The 19,183-nt window shown below is 44.8% G+C and overlaps 1 protein-coding gene across 5 annotated transcripts in view; it reads right to left on the bottom strand.

The window, feature by feature from the left end:
- onecut1 (one cut homeobox 1) overlaps positions 1-19,183 on the bottom strand; it is a 78,516-nt gene that overhangs the window by 11,410 nt on the left and 47,923 nt on the right. For 2 of the 5 annotated variants that reach the window (XM_053866796.1, XM_053866798.1), the window contains exon 1: positions 880-2,192. The exons of 1 other annotated variant lie outside the window; for it this stretch is intronic. In XM_053866796.1, coding sequence (XP_053722771.1) covers positions 880-1,933 — 1,054 coding nt within the window. In that variant the 5' untranslated portion in view covers positions 1,934-2,192. Of the gene's footprint in view, positions 1-879; positions 2,193-19,183 lie in introns of those variants that run through there. 2 more of the 5 variants (XM_053866797.1, XM_053866800.1) reach the window with 1 other exon arrangement.

Genomic DNA, 19,183 nt, shown 5'->3' with positions numbered 1-19,183 from the left:
AAATACAGTCGTTTAGTACACTTGAAATGAAAGTACACAAACATATTTTTATATGATTACAGAAATGATTCAATGTAAAATTATAATTCAATATATATTTTTTAATAAAGGGACTTCATTTTATTTTAGTATTAGTATATAGAAGTAGTAGTATACAGATTATTTTATTAAATGAATATATTTGAGTGTGATCTGACTAGAATTAAAACTATGACATTCTAATCGTTATTTTTAAACCACAGAAGGCTGATGTTGCTGGAACTACTCATACAATGGAAAAATATAATTAGAAAAGAATTGTCAGTTTCTGATTAGAAGCTTGAACTAACTTTATTGACAAATATGGCGTGTTAAAATCATCACAGAAATTGAAAATTAATGGTCAATTATGACAGAATAATTTCCCATATTATTTTAGGGCGAAAATAATAATGAAGCGCATTTAAATATGAAGAGCAGTGAATGTGTTTAAAAGGCGCAGAATGTATGGAAATGACAACAAACGATGCCAAAATCTATCCACAGTTGAATCCACTTGACCTGTTAATTGATTGGTGACTGATCAGCATCCAATTACAGCCAAAAGCGATCGATAATTTGAGGTAAACCCCCAAATCAGCGCGGGGACATGGCAGAGCAGCGTGCGGGAGTGTGTTTTTATCACCAAATTGGTTTCGTTTCACAGCAAAAGTGATAAATCACAGAATGACTGACAGGACGCGGAGAAGGGGCATCACCTCCGAGTCCCGCTGAGAGTGAGACTTGGGTGTTGGAGGACCAATTGGGGTGGATTGATGGGCGAGTGTTGGGGAGCATTCGGAGGTGATGTCCCACTCTGATCACACATTGAGAAGAGAAAAAACAAAAAGGGGTTTTTACCGAGGCTTCGCTCACCTGCGAGCCTGAGCGCACTCATGCGCTGGAACTCAGGCTCCTGCAGCCACTTCCACATCCGCCGGAACGTCTCCCTGCCGGACTTGAGCTTGGACCAGGGTTTGGGGTTCCTCAGAAGGTCGGACAGAGTCCCCTGAGACCTGCACAGGACCCTCTGGGCAAAGATGGCCTGAGGGATGCTGTAGCGCTTCAGCTCCGTGGTGATCCTCTGCGCCACTTCTTTGGTATTCACCTCCTCCATCTGTCCTCCAGAGACGCCGCCTCCTCCTCCTCCACCGGCGCCCCCTTGCTGCCCGAGCCCGGAGGCCTGCTCCCGGCTGCTGCCCAGCCCCTGGCCGTGGCCCTGCGCGCCGAGGTGGGCGTGCGGGTGGTGGTGCAGGCCGTTGATTTGGACCGAGCTCATGTGCTGCTCCGAGTGTCTGCCGAGCATGGCCGGGTGGTGAGCCTCGAACCCGCTGGGGGTCAGCATCTTCTCCCCGGGCATGGCGGCGCCGGGGTGGGCGTAGGGGGGGATGCCCGCCTGGGTGGTGTGTATGCTGGCCAGACCGGAGCCCGACAGCGGGGACAGACTCTGGCCCATGCACGGGTCCTTGTGATGGTAGGAGGAGTAGAGGCTGTTCATGGGGGCCAGACTCCGGTCCTCGCGCATCAGCGTGAAGCTGCCGCTGACGTTCCCGGGGATCCTCTGGTGCGAGTGGGGGTGCGGATGATGCGGATGGTGATGGTGGTGGTGGTGATGCGGAGGAAACTTGTCGGACACCGTGGAGATGGGGGGTAAGGGCTGCAGCGGCGTCAGCGTGGTGTAAGTGCTGCTCGCGCTCATCCCAGGCGGGGCTTCACACATGCTGATGGCGGGGTGCAGGTGCCCCGGGTGTCCGGGGTGATAGTCTCCGCTGTCCAGCAGGGTCGCCATGCCCATGGCGCGGTGTCCGAGCCCGCGCGGGCTCAGGCGGGAGTGCAGCTCTCCGTGGCCGGACACCGACTCATGGCTCACTGCGTGCAGGTCTCCGATGTTCTCCATCGACAGCTGTGCGTTCATGCTCGCGGCCGCGCTCGGGACCAACCATCTATGTGTCCTGCGCAGATGCAGAAGTGGTCACAAGTTCAATGCTCTTTTGTTGCTTCCCTCCTCTTGCTGCGGCAGCGTCCAGGTCCGGGATCAGTCCTCAGCTTTGATTCTCCGCGGATAAACAAATGGGAAAAAAACGCTCTCCAGGACTCCTCGCTTCCGGATTTTGTTGCTCTTTTTTATTTTATATCTATATATATTTCTTTCTAATTGACGCCCCCCCACCGCCATCCAGCTGTCCTCGCGCTCCGGTCGGGTGCCATCTCTTTGGTTGTGTGTCTCCAAATCGTCTTCCACCGCAGCACAGAGCGACGCACGCACATGCGCACTAGCCTCCTCCCCCTCTCTCGCTCTCCCCTCTCTCTCGCACGACCGCTGTGACGTCACGTTATTAAGGACGGTAAGAAAACACCTGCTGAAAAAAAAAACAAATCACCGCGCAACACGCAGCGACTTGAATCCACCAAACGACTCACCTGACGCTCGCGAACGAAACACACACGCGCCAACAAAGCAACCGTTTCAGAAACCGTCTTTTCCTCTTTAATCACGCGCGCGTCACCGAAACCCTCCGATTTAATCAAGTGGGGCTTAATGATGTTTACCTTCAGTCCCCCTTAAAACGATCGGCGCGAGCGCGCGACACTTCCGGGGTCATCTGGAGTTGATCGTTCACCTCGACAATGAAAACACTGTTAACCCTTGAGAAGCGCGGAGCTCGCAAAAGTGTGGCGGATCAATAGCGTGATTAGTAGTTTTACAGCTGCCGGTGAACTTCACATGTACAGATCGGTGCTTTCATGATGAGTTCAGACCCCCCCCTGCGCCCCTCCCCTCCACGACACCCCCTCTGCGCCCCCAAATATGTGGCGGTTTAACCAAACGAGTGTAGTACCTTCTCTTTTGATAGAAAACGATGAGCAGATGTGTCTATTGTTCAAACCCTTGAGCTTAACGAACCAAGCGCAGCAGTAAGTGTGCGTGTGTGTGCGTGACAGATCTCACGCACACGTCCGTGGGTTCGTCCAATCCTGGTAATTTACACTTCAGAAATGTACAACAAACACTCCACTTTATTGTACTTTATTTTTTTTTATTTCAGATGACAACATCAACAATTTCTAATAATTTCGTTGGAAATGAACACATTTTGTTTCTTTGAAATCTTAAACTGAGCACATATATGCTTCACAAATCCAAATACATGCAGGAGAGTGACAAATGAAACTGCAGAGGTCAGCAGAAACATTTGTCCAGCAGAACCATTGTTATCTTGGCAGCTCATGTCAAGAGGATGAAGTGTATGTGGGAACTGCAACAGTGTTTCACTCATATTCTGAGTCAAAAGTTGTGGAAGTAAATAACAGCTGGTTCACCATAGAGTGCAACGTATCTGACCTTACTTCCAGAACAGGAAGTAGATCAGTAAAACCTAAAAAATCTCTCACACTTCCTTGCTAACTATTGCATGCGGACTACAGCTATAAGTTGGGGTGAAGTGCGTCCTTTATGTGTGGAGTTGGATGTTCCACCCATGCTTGCATCGTCACCATGCAAACATCTCACTGAAATATCCACACAGGACACTGACTGAAGATTTGTTAGATATTTGTTTCATCTGCCTGATTCTATGATTCTATGTGCAGTGTAATGCTGGTCAAGGTTGAGAAAACCTTGTTATTTCACTGCCTATCTCTGCTGCTACAAAGATGCTGGGGCTCATCACTGATTTCATGGCTGGCTTGTTAGCGTGCTCGCTCCGCACACACTGACTTTTGTTGAGCTTTAGTTTAACATGACCATGTCCTCTTTACTGGCCAGAATTGAGATGAAATTTCAATAGTTTATGACTACAAATTCATTGATTTATTAGTTGAAAATTGAAGTTGAGTTGAAGTTGAAATCACGCCCTGAAAACTGGAAAAAGATGAGAAAATATTGCACATTTTTCAAAGAATAATCCGGTAAAGGGTTGCTGAATAAGCAGTTTTACGGCGCCGTATTGCAGGCCGGCGATGCCTTCAGGGGTCTCACATTGGATTAATCCATCAGGAGAAATAATCGCTCATATAAATGTTGTACAGTCACGAGTGATGCATTCAAAGACCCTTCCTCAATAGGAAATGACATACTGACACACACCCGGCGCCCCAGTGTTATTGTAGAGCATTATCCCGGCCGCGAGTCAAACCCGTGTTAACAGGCGGCCCCTGCTCGTGTGTCAGGGGCCGTTTATCCTAATATAGCGGCGGAGCAGGGCGTCCTCAGCCGGCCGAGGTGACAGCTTGTAGCGGGCCAGTGTCCTGCTCGACCCCCTGCTGAATGGGGGACATGTCAAAGGTGACGCTTCAAGACTCCCAAAGCCAACATCTGCGGGGGCACAGATTAACCTTTCAGACTTTTCCCTGTCCTGGACCTGCTAGGGGCCCCGCATCTGTCAGGGTCCCCACAATAGAAGCAGCACTCGCTTGAACGAGTCAAATAAAAGAAAAGAAGAGGCAAAAAAAAAAAGGAGAGAAGAAGTTAAACTGTCTCTGATGTGAAGTCAATGTCAACGGCGTGTGTGTGACGTGTGTCCAGACAAAAGAAGCCTAATTCCTGCGAGTGTGGCCGACCAACCGTGCAAGTCGGCCCACATAATGGACTTTCAGCGGCAGGCGCACAAACAAAACACCCGGCGGATAATTAGGCCTACCACCTCAAACACACCCGCAATTAACTGTAATCAGCCTCATCAGCGGCTCGAGTTGGAGAAAAACTGAACTCTGCATCACAACCTTCTGAGCCAGAGACACTGCTTTGGCCTTACACGGCATCCACACGTTCTCATAGGGATCGATGGGCGGCTGCCACGTCTGTGTGCGCGTGTGCGCGGACGCTCTGTGGCCATTGTGCCGAGGAAAAAGGCCCCGGTCTGTGGGAGCCGCTGACATTTGCCTGGCGGAGAACACAACGAAGGAACAGGCATTTCTGAGAGAGGGGTTCACTGCGAGCAGAATCCAATCATGGAAGCACGACTGAAATAAATACCATTCATACATGAGCAGAAACATGTCGAGTTGCAATATGACTGCGGACGCTGAACAGGGCAAGCCATATCGACGCACGTTTTCTGTGCTCGACAACTACAACGTAGAAGCTGGTGACCGTGTCTCTGCCACTCGGATGACACGACCAAGGCAGTGCACTCAGTCACCATCAATACTTCAAATATTTGCCCATATAATCCGATAAAAAACATTCACACGCCTGCTCAGATGACACTTTTCAGGTCAGTCGTTCTCTGAGCATGACCACTTGAGCAGCATAAAACAAAGAAGGTAACCATGGTAACACTTAACATGCCCTTTGTCCTGTTTTAGTCTACACATTCAGACCACAAGAGAAGAACAACAAATGTTTCAGTACAACCAATCTGCTGTCAATAATTTCATGCATGGCAAAATCAATTCTTTACAACTGACAATGTTGCGTTCATGCCAAAATATGCAATATTTGACAACATCCTCTAGATAACTACACAAACTGTGAGGGGAGAAATATACTTCATTGAATAATCATTGTATTTGCGTGCTGCTTGATCAACCTATGTTCAGAATTATGTACCTGGAAGTTAGTGGAAGTGTTAGCGACAATGTTTCATAATTCAAGTTAACAGCACAGATTTTAATGAACTTGCTGCTCAGTTTATAATATTTATTATTATTACTTTTTAAATGTTTCAGTCTTTGGCTCTAACCCTCTATATCCCCTGTCAAAGTTTGGGTTATTCACTGGAGAAAGCAGTTAACTAATGCTCAAAAAAATAATAATGAAATTATAAATATATAATGAAAAATAAGCAATTTCCAAATTTTATTTTTGCTTAGATAAATGTATATGACATCACACTGATGCTCGATCATACGCATCAGGGTGAGTTGTCTAATGATCACATCTTGTGTTAGTCGTCGTCACTTTAGTTGCGGAGAGAACTGTACGTATGATTCATTAAGCAAAGTACATTATACGTATTTATTTTAAGTAATACGTGGATGACCCAGAATTTACATTACATTTTAAATCTTGTTTTTAAATCAGTGCTTTCCACTGCGATGTCATTAAACCAACTGTGCTGCGGCGATGTTTGCATTGCTCAGTGAATCAAAACTTGTGTTGTGGAACACTGCTACGACATCATTTATCCATGCGGCCACCTTCTAGCTCAGCTCTTTTTCACCAGCTCACCGTAAGTCCTCCTACACTTAAGTCTCTGTGCACAGGCTTGTGTTCACCTCCTGTTCACCAAGAAGAGATTCAGAGGTGTTTAGCCTCATCTCCTCACACTTCCATGCATACAAGCCTAAAGATATACATTTATGTCCCAGGACACAACAGTTGAAAACATTTCTGAACCATACCAAGTGTTCAAACGGGATAAAAATCACAGAAACCAGCCCCATAACAGCTCAGCTGGAAGATAGAGTTACTGTCTTCCACACACTTGTACAGCCTTTCCCACAGCCAACATGTTGACAGTGTATGTAAAACACAACACAACCGCGCTTGAGCTGGCACCCTGTCGCCACAGTGATAACCTGGGAGCCGATATTTAAAAGACAGATCAGACTATTCCGAACACATAATCCACTTTCCCGGAACACAAACCCAACGTCCCATCATGGATGCAGAGCACAGACTCACTTGCTTAAGCAGTCTGGAGACGAGCATCACATCCTCTCACTCAGGGTCACCACTTACGAGTCCTACAAGGTCACACAAATATTTCCCATCTACCATCCTGAAATCTCCGAACTTCAAATGACAGACGACTCAACAAATGTGTTTGCCAGTTCTGTGTAGGTCTAACAGGGTTCTGATCTCCACTGCATGTTTTTGTTGCTTTGGATGTTATGTTTGTTTGGTTTGTTTCAAGAAGATTTAATCCTGATTCTCAGGTGATCCGTGAATGCACCTCTGAATGTGTGGACCTGACGTGGACACGGAAGTTTTTCCTAGGCGAGTTATTAGCCAGAGGCGGCGTGGTGTTTGTGAACCTAGGAGACAACCGTTCTTTTTCAGTATTTTCCCTGGCGAGTATTAAACATCGAGAAATACAAGTACAATCGCTAAGTAGGGAGTTGAGTCCCACACATCTGACTGAGTCGCCTTATCATTGGCTATTACTCTGCGTTTTAACCAGGTCTAACCTCCACACTTGCTTTTCACTTATCAATTATAAATAAATGTTTCTTAAAAAAAAAAAATCAGTCATACAGACTCTTATTATGATACATCAGCTGCAGAAGCCGGAACTGACGTCAGTGTTGATCAGCTCCAGCAAAATCAATAAAAGAGGAATATCATTATTTCAACATTATAAAGCAGGACTTTCCCTATTATTAGTAATAATAATCATCCTCATAATAATGAGTCGCGTGACTTCCACCTCCGCAGACGCTCCTTGAAATGAGTGACTGTATCTTCAGACCGGAGCTCTTCCGCACCGTGGTGGCTGAGAGGCAGCAGCCAGTCCGGCCGCGCACCGGATCAATATTTCCGCGCTGTGACACAAGCAGCAGTATAAATGTTCCAAATGTCAATTACGGCTCCGAATTTGTGCAATGACATTTTAGACTTAAAAAAAAGCAGACTACTTGACTTTGTCCTCGATTTGAAGACGTCTTAATTAACCTCTTTTTCTATCCGTATGCGGCACATTTCCATCTTATTTAAGTTTATTGTTGAGTTACCAGCGAAAATAGATAAAACAGTTTAAGCGATCTTTCCAGCGGAAAATATTTGGCTCGGAAAATAAATGTGGACCGCAGTGTTGTTGGCCTTTAGCGTGGATCCGAAGGCCTTGAACACACACACACGAACTCACACGCACGCACGCACACACACAGCCGATCAATACGGAATAAAATTATAATTCCTGGTGGAAATGGAGGATTCGATTAAAAACATACAAGCTAAATGGCAGAATACGGTTAAAATAAGATGTAGGAACTGAAAGAAATAAAACGCCAATGTTATAAAAAGCAAATAAATAAGAAGTTCTTTTTTTTTTTAAATAATTGAAGTCAACCTTTTAAGGAGAGAAACAGTCGCGCCTCCTCTCTTCTACTTGATTGAGGAATTTTCATTATCACTAATTAAGGAAAATGCCATCATGGCCCGAGCAGCAGATGCCCAACCTGCTGCTGCCTTGCTCACGGGTAGATCAACTGCCTCTTCGCTCGCGTTATTCCGCGTCACTTGCTCTGATGTGCGCGCTCATGTGAGATGAATGAAGCATCACTTTACATTACTGGCTCCATATGCCGCCCAATTACCGCACTAACTTTGGGCAGACTCCAATTAGGACAACAAAGAGTGCAACTCTTGACTCCAGATTCGGAGGCCTGGTGCCACTCGTGTGAGTTCAGCATTTCAAGTTGAAGAGAAGGAAAAAGAAATACATGTAAGAAAATAAAGTTCTCTCCTTGTTACTATCATCAGGTTATTTCATTACAAAAAACATGATTACGTTGAACTTTAAATTCGAAATAATAGCGCAGAAAATTGACATAAATCAAATTAATAAGTGACAGAATACAAAGCAGAAAATATAGAAACAAATATCATTTTCAATAATAAATGGCGAAAATTTAAATGGGAAAGCGAAATCCGAAAATAAAAAAACAAACAAACAACCGAAATGCTTTATTTAACGAATATCTAAAATGCCTTTTAGTGTTTTAAATAAATGTCGCCAAACGCCACGTCATTTACCGCATCCGCCATTTTGTGCTGCAAATCGATAAAGTTGGATCAATTCTTGTCTTCTACTATAAACCCAGCGTTTGAAAATGCTTAAAACCGACACATTGGTATGGCGGAAAACACGTATTTTACTGTCAGCAGTTGACATCACACCAGCTGTTTAGTTTTGTTTTTAAGTTAAATATATGCAGAAAAACAGCATGACGTGGTGGTATTCGCTGAGTGGCGTTTGAATGGAGGGCTAAGAAACAAACGGTCGCAGTTCAGCAGAAAAAGGACTCAGATACTGCGTGCAAAATCTGCATTTGTAGTGGACGAAGGTTTCATGGTACGTGCATTAAACGCATCAAAAAGAGGCGTGGACACATTTTGGGCTCGGAATTAAACTCTGAATCTGAAGCAATGCCCTCGATCAATTCAAACGTGCATTAATATGAAATATATTCAGGACATTCCAGAATGAATGAATGAATGAATGGCGTCAGAAGCAACTCAAATTGAGACCCGATGACCCAATCTGCGGGAACAGCCGCAAAAATCCAGATTACACGTCACTGATAGAGTTTCTAAAGCGGTCAGGTGACTTTTTTGTGTCTTCCAACAGTGCGCAAAATGTCCGCATTTCAACTCCTTCTGCGCCACACATAGACGCGCGCACGCACGCAGCGCACGCACACACACAACAGACACACACGCTGACACACACACTGGCAGGTTTTCCGCAGGGCTCCAGATCCAGAACCGGCTCAGAAGCACAACATCATTTTTCACTCTTTCACGCAGAAAGCAGATCCGACGGTCTCCTCGGTCCTCGTCCTTCTTCGGCTTCTCTCGGGTTCCTCTCCCGCCGCAACCACGAAGCCCCGCGCCGAGTAAACATCCCCCGCACCGCGGTCCGATCGCAAATATCCTTCATCCGGTGTTTTAAAAGTGAAAAGCCGGTCCGGGTCCTGCTCCGGTGCTGGTCTGCTCCGCTCGCTGGCGCATTTGAATAGCTGCTCGGTGTCGTTATGGATCCGTGCGCACTGCGAGAGAATCAGTATGCAAATTGTTTCAGTATCAATCGAAAGGTTCGATCCGCCTGAGCGTCAGCCCCTTTGGCACAGGAGGCTGCTTTGGCTGTTTAGGATCAGCAGATTAGCGCACACGCGGACCACGAGTCAACATTTGCTCGAATTATTGCGCAAACTTCATTTCATTTTAAGGTAAATAAAGCGTAGATCGCAGGATGGCGTCATCAGTAACGCCTTTATGTCAAAGTTAAACACGAACATACGTCTTTTCCTCTCGTTCACTGGGCTGACATGACCTTTCAACACCTGCCTTGTGGCCAGGAATTCAAAAATAATAACACATACACTGGCTCTGATTCATCAACCGGGGCAAAAACGAAAAATAAAAGAGTAAAGACAGTCATTTCAAGGTCAGACTAAACGTCAATTTCACTAAATAAATAAGCACGTTCCCCTTTTCTTAAACAATGTTATTTTTTTCTATAATTACTATATTATATATAATACATATAAAAAAAAATCTCGAAAAATATTGTGTTCTTTTCCAAAATCAGACACAAATTAAGTTGCGCCTCAATCAATGAAATTATTCATGAACCAAAAAAATACTTCACTTGTAATATTAGTACTTACAAATTAAAAAAAAAAATCAACCCAACATATATATTTGCACAATACACTTATTAATAAATATTAAACAATTATAGTAGCAGACAAAATAAGACATACATAAAATATAACATAAAATATACTCCAAAATAAGAGATTGCATTTTCGACAATAAAATGTTAATTTAAACAGATCAGAAGTTGTTTTTAGTGTCTCTGAATGTGAAACTATTAATTCGACAATAATTGTTAAATTCAATGTAATTTTATGAATATTTACATATATATGTATGGAAAGTTAAATCAACCAGAAAACAAATGCAAATATTACATTTTACCACATCAAAGCATGGATAAATGGGAGCAATGAGATATATATATATCCCTGCCTCTTAAATAAAATATTGTGATGGATTCAGCCATGAGCACTGGAGCTCCAAATGTGAAGCTGAACCTTTAGGCCAAACTATCCTGATAAAATATTGATAATAAAAATCCTGCAGTCCTGTCAGACAACTACAACTCAATATGGAAATTCAAAAACACATCATGTCAGGTTGTGTCACGCCATCGCACATCATCTCACCAACTACCCACCCAAGATTGCGACCTGACGCTGTATTGATTATCAATATTCCCACGATGACCAGATTAGTCACCGGGAGCCTCGTTGCCATGTAAACGGCATCAATTTACATTTCAAATTCAATTTCAAAGCCAAGCAGTCATGAGGAACACAATAATTCAACAGATATTATTGATCATCTTCGGCGACATATTTGAATAAAACAGTTTGTAATAACCAAGTCATGAAACCTTCATCCAGAAGATCGGAGCAGTTAATGTCACGTCGGACCATCAGGCATCGGAGCTCGCTCTTTTACGTCCCCGAATTCTGGCAGAGCTCCTGAACGAACGACTTTCCATAGTTATTGATTTTCATTAGTGTGACATCAATATTCCCAGGTTAACTGGATTAGGGCCATATTCTGACCGGGGAGTCGCTGTCATGTAAACAGCATCTCCTGACGACCTTTACCTAAATAAAGGTCACAGTGAGGAAAAGCAATAACAGGACAGATGGAGTTTTCCCTTCTTCATGGCCTCATGGAGGTGATGGACACAGAAATGACATGCAGGCACCGAAAAGCGTTCGTGGCATTAGCTCGCCGTCAAACTGAAGGTGAGGTGAGTGTGAACCCCGGATGCTCACAAGTCATTATTTTTGGCAAGTCCAAGTCAGGTCTCGAATCGCTGGTCACAAGGTCAAGTCAAGTCTCAAGTCATGGGTCACAGCCCCAAGTCAAGTCTCAAATTGTTGGTCACAAGTCCAAGTCATGTCTTCAGTCATTGGTCACAAGTTCAAGTCAAGTCTCAAGTCATTGGTCATGAGTCATGGTCAAGCCCAAGTCGTTGGTCACAAGTCCAAATTTAAGTCTCATGTCCTTGAGTCCAAGTGAAGTCTCGGGTCGTAGGCCATGAGTCAAGTCAAGTCCCAAATCAATGGTTATGAGCCAAGTCAAGTCTCAAGCCGCTGTCACGATTCCAAGTCAGGTCTCCAGTGCTATCCTATGATTTGCAGCCACTAACCAGCCTATCAGACCACTGCATTTCAAGAAATCAAAGCATGAACTACGACATCATCATCAGGAGGCGTAATGACAGTTAATGCGTTGATGTTGCAGACGTCAGTGTTCACAATGCTACGTTATAATGTTACAATGGAAGAGAAGAAGCAGATTTTAGGTTAATCTTTACAATAAGCGGAACAGCAGCAGCCAAATGAGCAGCACTCTGTAGTCGGATCTTCCTGAGGTGGCGGCTGTGACGACAGACTGGAAACACAAAACTGATCACGAGTGGTCGTGTCACAAATCACGAGTCTGAGTCAAGTTTCAATTCACTGTTTGGCACAACTTAAGTGCAACTCAAGTGTTGCAACTAGACAACAACTACAGAGTTCAGGACCAGTGACTGGGCAAAGGTGCGTGTAGATGAGTGCATTCATTCTACCTTAAACTGGCGTCCTTTACGTGGTTATCATAAGATATAGCAAGGTCACGTTGGGACGGCCTGGACAGGTTACCGGGGACGATATTGGAGTGCCCAAAGAAAACCATAAAAACACGAGCTGAACAAACAAAAGAAAGGTCCTCACACCCACAACCAATTTCCCATGTGAACGTCAGAACATGTCAACATTTGACCCCAAAACTACATGAGGTTTCTCGCCTACAGATGATTTCACGTTAGCGCAGAAGAAAGATGTGTGAAAGAGTTGGTGCAACACGAAGCAAACATTCTAGCTAGCTAACGTCCTGACTAGAACGTTAGTGGCGCGTTCTTCCTGTCAACAGAAACAAGATCCTAAAACTGTGATACGGGAAATGTGGTGATGCTGAGAGGAATTCGATTCCCATACAGGGCTTTAAAAGTAAACAGAGCGGCTCAGAAGGGCAAGAGAGTCCAGCATCAACTCAGGTGACGACAAAGAAGTGAGTGGACAATCAAAGAGGACGGACAGATGCAGAGAAGCAGCGATGAAAGGAAACAGGCTGCAGCGAGGCCAGAGGAGAAGGAGAGTGTGGTCAGGGGGAGATAAAGCCTTGGCTCCGTTATCCATCTGTCCCGGGGTGAGGGTCTGGCCAGCTGAGCGGGGAGGAAGGGTGAGGGGTCGGTGACCTCGTGGCCTGAGGGCTCGCTGGTCAGTGAGCCAGCAGATCCACTCCAGGGACGGGATTATGAGCCAAATAAAAAAAAAAAAAAAAAAAGAAATTGTGTCGGGGGGAGGGGAGGTGTTTTTCACCACACAAGCAATATCAGGATCAATAAACAACATGATTCATGGTGTAAATAAAGACAGACAGCAAAACAAAAAAACATTGCTACGTTTAACCCAGCCACTTTTTAGCAGCATTTGAGTTGGACAAATATACTTAAGGGAAGTCAGAATTCTGGACTTTCCCAGAGTCTGCGCGTAAATTCAACAACTATTTCATTACACAGCTAAGTTCAAACTCTGTCAACTGGTAGGAAAATGTGGAGCTAAAATCAGCAGAAGGCAGCTAGCTAGGATCAATAAATACCTTTACTGGGATGGAGAGGGTCTATTTTAACAAATGTATTTGACATTTTCAAACCAATATCGAATCGATATCTCCAAGAGAACTTCACAATGGTGTCTTGACTGAAAAGAAGCTTCTCTAAAGGTCGATCGCTGACCCAGTCCAGACCACCTAACCCAGGAGTTGTGACTGAGACCAAACCGAACGACAGCATTTCACTTCTTGATTTACTTGGAAAACTGACTGCAAAATAAAATGTGTCTCTATAGGACTAATGAACTGGTGCTTCAGTCTCTTCTTCAGTCTTGGGCTGGATTCTCTCTGGTGCCAGTCTCAGGTGAGGTGGTCTCCACTACAACGCTACTTTTCATTCCTGCAGTCAGAAAGGTGTATTCATCACAGACAAGTTCTTTGCACTTCAGAAATTCATCCCACTCATGACTCCTCCATGATGCTCATCCAGACAAGCCCGATGCTGAGAACCTCACCCACCGTGTAGAGCCGATCCAGGAAGCGCTAACAGCGCTAGATATGATTGCGGTGACGCAACCTTCGATGGTCATAGCTCCCACTTATTCACGCTTTGATGTGGGAATCTGAAAGACGTGTAAAACACCAACTCCCCTCACCTCTGATCCGAGCCGTCTCTTTTGATCAGAACTTCCAAAAGAATCTGGAAATCACAGAGCATGCTTTTATTCCTCTTCCACCACATCAATACAACTGCCCCCACACTCCTGAGTACCGTAGCCCCCCGCTCCGTCCAACCCTTCTGTACAGGTCCGTCTTACAGCCAGAATTTGACTGAAGAGACCAACATCTCACCTCAACACACGCACTAATAATTCATCAGCTCCCTCCGTGTTAGATCACATTTTAATGGCCAATAAAATTCTTTATGGGTCTGTCACCTGTCTTCTCTGCAATCTGAAAGTCTGAGCTAAAAAAAAAAAAAAAAGCCAGTCGACTGTTAGGAATGAACTTCGTTTAACTCAACTCAATTCCCTCATCAGTGCTATTTTCATCATCTCCTTCATTGTTCGAGGTCATTTTGAAACTGACTTCACACATTTCATGGCAAAGCTCCATATGACTTGATAGTGAATGAAGGTCATGTTTGAGGACCCCAGTGCAGCATGGTGTGTTATGATGAAGGGTGAGGCAACTCTGCTTTTAGGATGGGGCGTTTGTATGTTCCCCCGTGCATGTGTCTTTCTACCAGGCACTCTGATTTCCTCCCACAATCCATACTGATGACTCTTGACTCTATAGTGTTGGATGGTGTCTGTGAGTGGTTCTCTGTCTACATGTCCCCAGTGTCCTGCCCAGGGTGTCCCCCATTTTAGAAAGAACCCCTCCGTGAATCCATAGTTCGGTTGCAGTTTTGGGGAACATACGATCTACGACAGCTCGCAACTCATTCTCAACACGAACAGAAGACCTGTCTCCTTCCATAGATAAGGATCAGTAAGTGAAAGCTTGCTGGAGTTCAACTCTCATGAAAAAACATGATCTATTCTACTTATTTGTCTGGACCTTTTTAGCATTCTGCAGTCTCCTTGGGCAAAATGAAATTCTCAAGATAATCTTGTTAGCAGTTATAAGCAGGGCTGATGAACTAAAATCTCCAATTGCAGTTTTAGAATTTTGCTCAGGGACTGAACTATGAGGCTTCACGAAACAGTGTCCTCATTTTCAGAGCTCAGCATCTGGTGTGAAAGGTACAGGAGTGGCAGAAGGGATCTGGGTTGTGATAGGACTGTTAGGTTTTGCTGATACACACGGAATCGTACTCGCGCACCAATTAAAAATGACCATTGCATGGAAGTTAGTTATTTCATTATCATAATGGAGCCACAGGGCGGTGACTAGTCCAGGACTGTATGACTTTGTGGGGACACTTGGCTGGACCCCACGAGGATAATCCTCAATTTGAGGATGAAGATTCCAAAATCACTGGGTCATTATCACTGGGTTTCAGTTTGGTTCAGAGTCCTGGTTCATGTGAGCCATGTGTTTTGGATGGTTAGGTTCAGGGGGAGAGGCTGGGGAAAGGGTTATGGTCATGAGAAACCTCACAATGTCCCCACAAAGATAGAAATACAAGCATGTGTGTCGTGTGCACATCGTGCTGAGCAGTGAGGTCAAGGATTGCCGTCCTTTACTCGTGCCAGAAAATCCATGTCTCACAACACAGGATTATATCTTTAATGTCAACAAGAGAGTGTTTTTTTCTTTGTGTGTTTGTGGCGCAGCAGCTTACGCACAACAGGTCTCAAGGTGCTGCTTGTGAGTGTGACACTGTGCGCGCAGATGAGGAGGCTTCACTCCCAGACATGCAGAGCTCAGTATTATCAAAAGAGTAGGTAAAGTAGTGGGTCTCATACCGAAGAGACACTCTGAGAACTTCTGCTCTGAAAACACTGTGAAGATCACACATGTCTAAACGGTGCAAAGAAGCAAGGACGACCTTTCAACTTGTTTGGCAGGACCATGACTTTGCGTTGTCGCTGTACTTGTATAGCAATTCTTACAGATGCGCAGGGGAGCTGGACTGATGCATCCCCACTGCAGGGTTTGCATTAGACGGACTAATCAGAGTCGGACAGGTTGTGTTTTGGGGCTTGAGAGGATTAGCAGGGAAAGTGTCGGGGTTAGAGACGATGATAGCTGCATCTAAAAAGAGGATTACACAGGTTCCATCTACCTGCCATTATGGGATTACTGACAGCACCTCCATCCTCCTGCAGCACAGGGCCTTCTCTATACGTCCGGACCACAGGACACAAGGGGGAGGGAGGGAGGGAGAGGGTCCTGCCGAGGTCAGCAGGTAGAGAGCTGTGCTGAAGCTGCCAGTAGAACTTCAGAGGGAGTGTGGAAGTTTGGTGTCCCACCGCTTAATCCCAGATTAGATGGAGCTTCTTCATGTAGAATGTGATACCCTGACTTTTCAAGCGCTGATAGTGAGGAGAGCAAAAGTGCTGAGTGTGCATTGGAAACTTTAGAAGACTCAGTGATTTGATGGAACACCAAAAGTGCAAACAATCAAATCCTGTTTTAACTGCAATACAAATACTTGTTGTAATGAGGAGGCTTAAATTGTTAAAAAAAACAGAGAATTTTGCTAATATCGTAGTAAAATATGATGGTATATCCCCTACGTTTAGAAAGAACTGTAGATGGATTTGAGGTGGCAGGAATTGGGCCAACTCTTGATGGAGCTTCACGAAACTGTGTCCTCATTTTCAGAGCTCAGTAGAGGGCGCTCTCCATTTAAAAACGATGTGAGGTTTCACAGAAATGGTTGATCAAATGCAAATATATTAGAGTACTGTGACAACACTGTTTCATGAAGCCTCATCAGACCAACACAGCTGTCATACACAAATTCACTCAGGCAGTTTCATTGTCATGGAACTATCATCGACCAATTGTGAAGAGGTGAGATGTGAGTGGCAGCTAACGTGGGGCATCTTGACATGGGAGACTATAAACAACTATTAAATTAGTCACAGACGGTTTCATGAGTCATGGCGTCATCGTTCTCCTCCCGATCCGCAGTAAGAAGAGCAAAGGTAGAGGCTACGGGACCGATTCAGGAAGGACACATCAAAGGACACACACCTTTCACACCACATTTTGAGCAACTAAAATTCAAATATAAAGTTTAAGCACTTAACACGTAACATACATGTTAAGTGTTTGTTCAAACTGTTCACACTGTGTACTGACTTGTTGACTAACCGTTAAGGCAGTCTGTGACTAGACCACTATAAAAACAAGCGTTACAGTCCAATAAAAGGAGCGCAGCACCGTAGGAACTCAAGTCGTTTTGCATTTGGTTACAGTACATCAGTGCATCACAGCTTTGTGCAGACAATATCTGTGTTGTGCACCTGTATGTGTTTCGGTCTCTTTCAGTGGAGTAATGAAACAGGTTGTGAAGAGGTTCTTGGTTTGGACTACCATCCAATCATCAGGAGTAAAAGCAAAGAGGATTTCTTAAAGCAAAACTCTGATATGATCTTCTAATATATCGTATTATTCATCTCTTCTGGTCCTCTAACTCGCCTCCAATACTCAGCAGCGAGGCTTCCCACTGCCCCGCAGGTATGTGGACCTTTCAGGAGCCCACTGGACCCTCAGATCCTCAGGTTGCTCCCAGTCCAGTGGTGACGAATGCTTCACATTAGCGCACCTTGTCTGTAATGCTCCAAAAATTGGTCAACAGGTTCCTAGGCAAATATTTCCAGATCTGTCGAGATGACCTTCACATATTGACCTTTAACTAACTCCCGTAAAAGTTGGAGGAGCCTGCTGCCAAAGTCAATTTGATGAACGCCACTGTTCGATTGTTTTACATCACAAATTTTACAAAGTAATTTTCACAGACTAGTATTTTATGATGTCATCCGGGTCCAAACCCTGACTGCCTGTATGTACATTTACACATACGTACTAGTCTATGCTTTTATATCCCTCCCTTTAAAACAACCTTGTCTCTTGTATATATGTGTATGGTCTTCATACATTAGTGTTTTGTTTACGCCTGGCCTGTAAAAGCACTTGAGGAACTGCGTTCCGACGACTGTTTTGTGTCAACAGACACACTTCCCTCTGCTCGTCTGTACCACACATTCAACTTCATAAAATCCAGACGCTGTGGAACAAGACATTTTCTTTGGGGATGAATTTATGATGCTACACACACGCGCTTACACAAAGCCACAACACCGCATACTGATCTGGCACCGTCTCTGGCAAAACCTATTGTTCATTAGTCATTGTTATTCTGCTTTGATGTAGCTGTAATGGGCTTTCGATGTGCGGACCGGCTCCATAAAGACCCCTGTTTAGTAACGGCCACAGTTTAAATGCTCTTAATGTGCCGCTGAGGTGTAGGGAGGGGCCAGCGGCGGTAAATCACAGAAGGGGAGTGGAGGTGGAGGTGAAGAAAGGAGCGATTTGAGAGTGGAGGGAGGAGGTTCAGGGACAGTGGAGGGGGCTGGAATCTGTGTGTGTGCATTCTGACGAGGCAGAGTCTCTCTCCGAAACTGCAGATGTGTTTACACAGCACAGGTTCACACAGCCTCTCGCTCTCTCCGACACACACGCATATGCATGCTAACACTGGCCACAGCGGACCACACCAGCCTGTGTGTGTGTGTGTGTGTCCCGTTCCCACTCAGCTTAGTGTAAACACGGCCAGGCCGCTATCAGCCGCCCCATTGTTTTCATCTGATCACTAATCTTCAATGGTTCAATCATTATCCAACCAGAACCTCAGCCAAGGGCCGCGCAAACACTACTGTCACCGAGTGGCGCCTCTTCTTTAATATGTTACCATCGCTCGTCAACACAAGGCCACACACCAAGAGAGTAACCCTGCAAAAATGTTCACTTGAAAACAAGTTCTAGAGGCACATTCTTTCAGCTGTTTTCTGTTTGGAGATAATCGCCATGAAAATAGCAAGAAATGGATGGAAGCGACTGTCAACAAGTGTTGCGCTAATGGCTACATACAAGAAACGCTCGGTGCTTAAGGCTCCTCGTTCTCTTTCAGTGCTGTCCTTCCTCCCTCACTTCTTCACAGGACTGTTCAACTCTCATGAAGGAAGGGGAAGGAAGGGTTTCACATCCTGCATAGACAGAACATTCCACCCTTTTCTGACTGAGAACCCCGGTCTGGTTAAAAAGCCTAGGAGCCATATATATATATATATGTACAGTATATAGCCCTTTACCTGGTTTTACCTCATGAATTCAGAGTGAAACTATAAAACTAAC

This window comes from Synchiropus splendidus, chromosome 5, assembly GCF_027744825.2.
Source record: "Synchiropus splendidus isolate RoL2022-P1 chromosome 5, RoL_Sspl_1.0, whole genome shotgun sequence".
Lineage (NCBI taxonomy): Eukaryota > Metazoa > Chordata > Actinopteri > Syngnathiformes > Callionymidae > Synchiropus > Synchiropus splendidus.
Note: the sequence above shows the minus strand (reverse complement) of the source record. Positions and strands in the feature narration are given on the sequence as shown.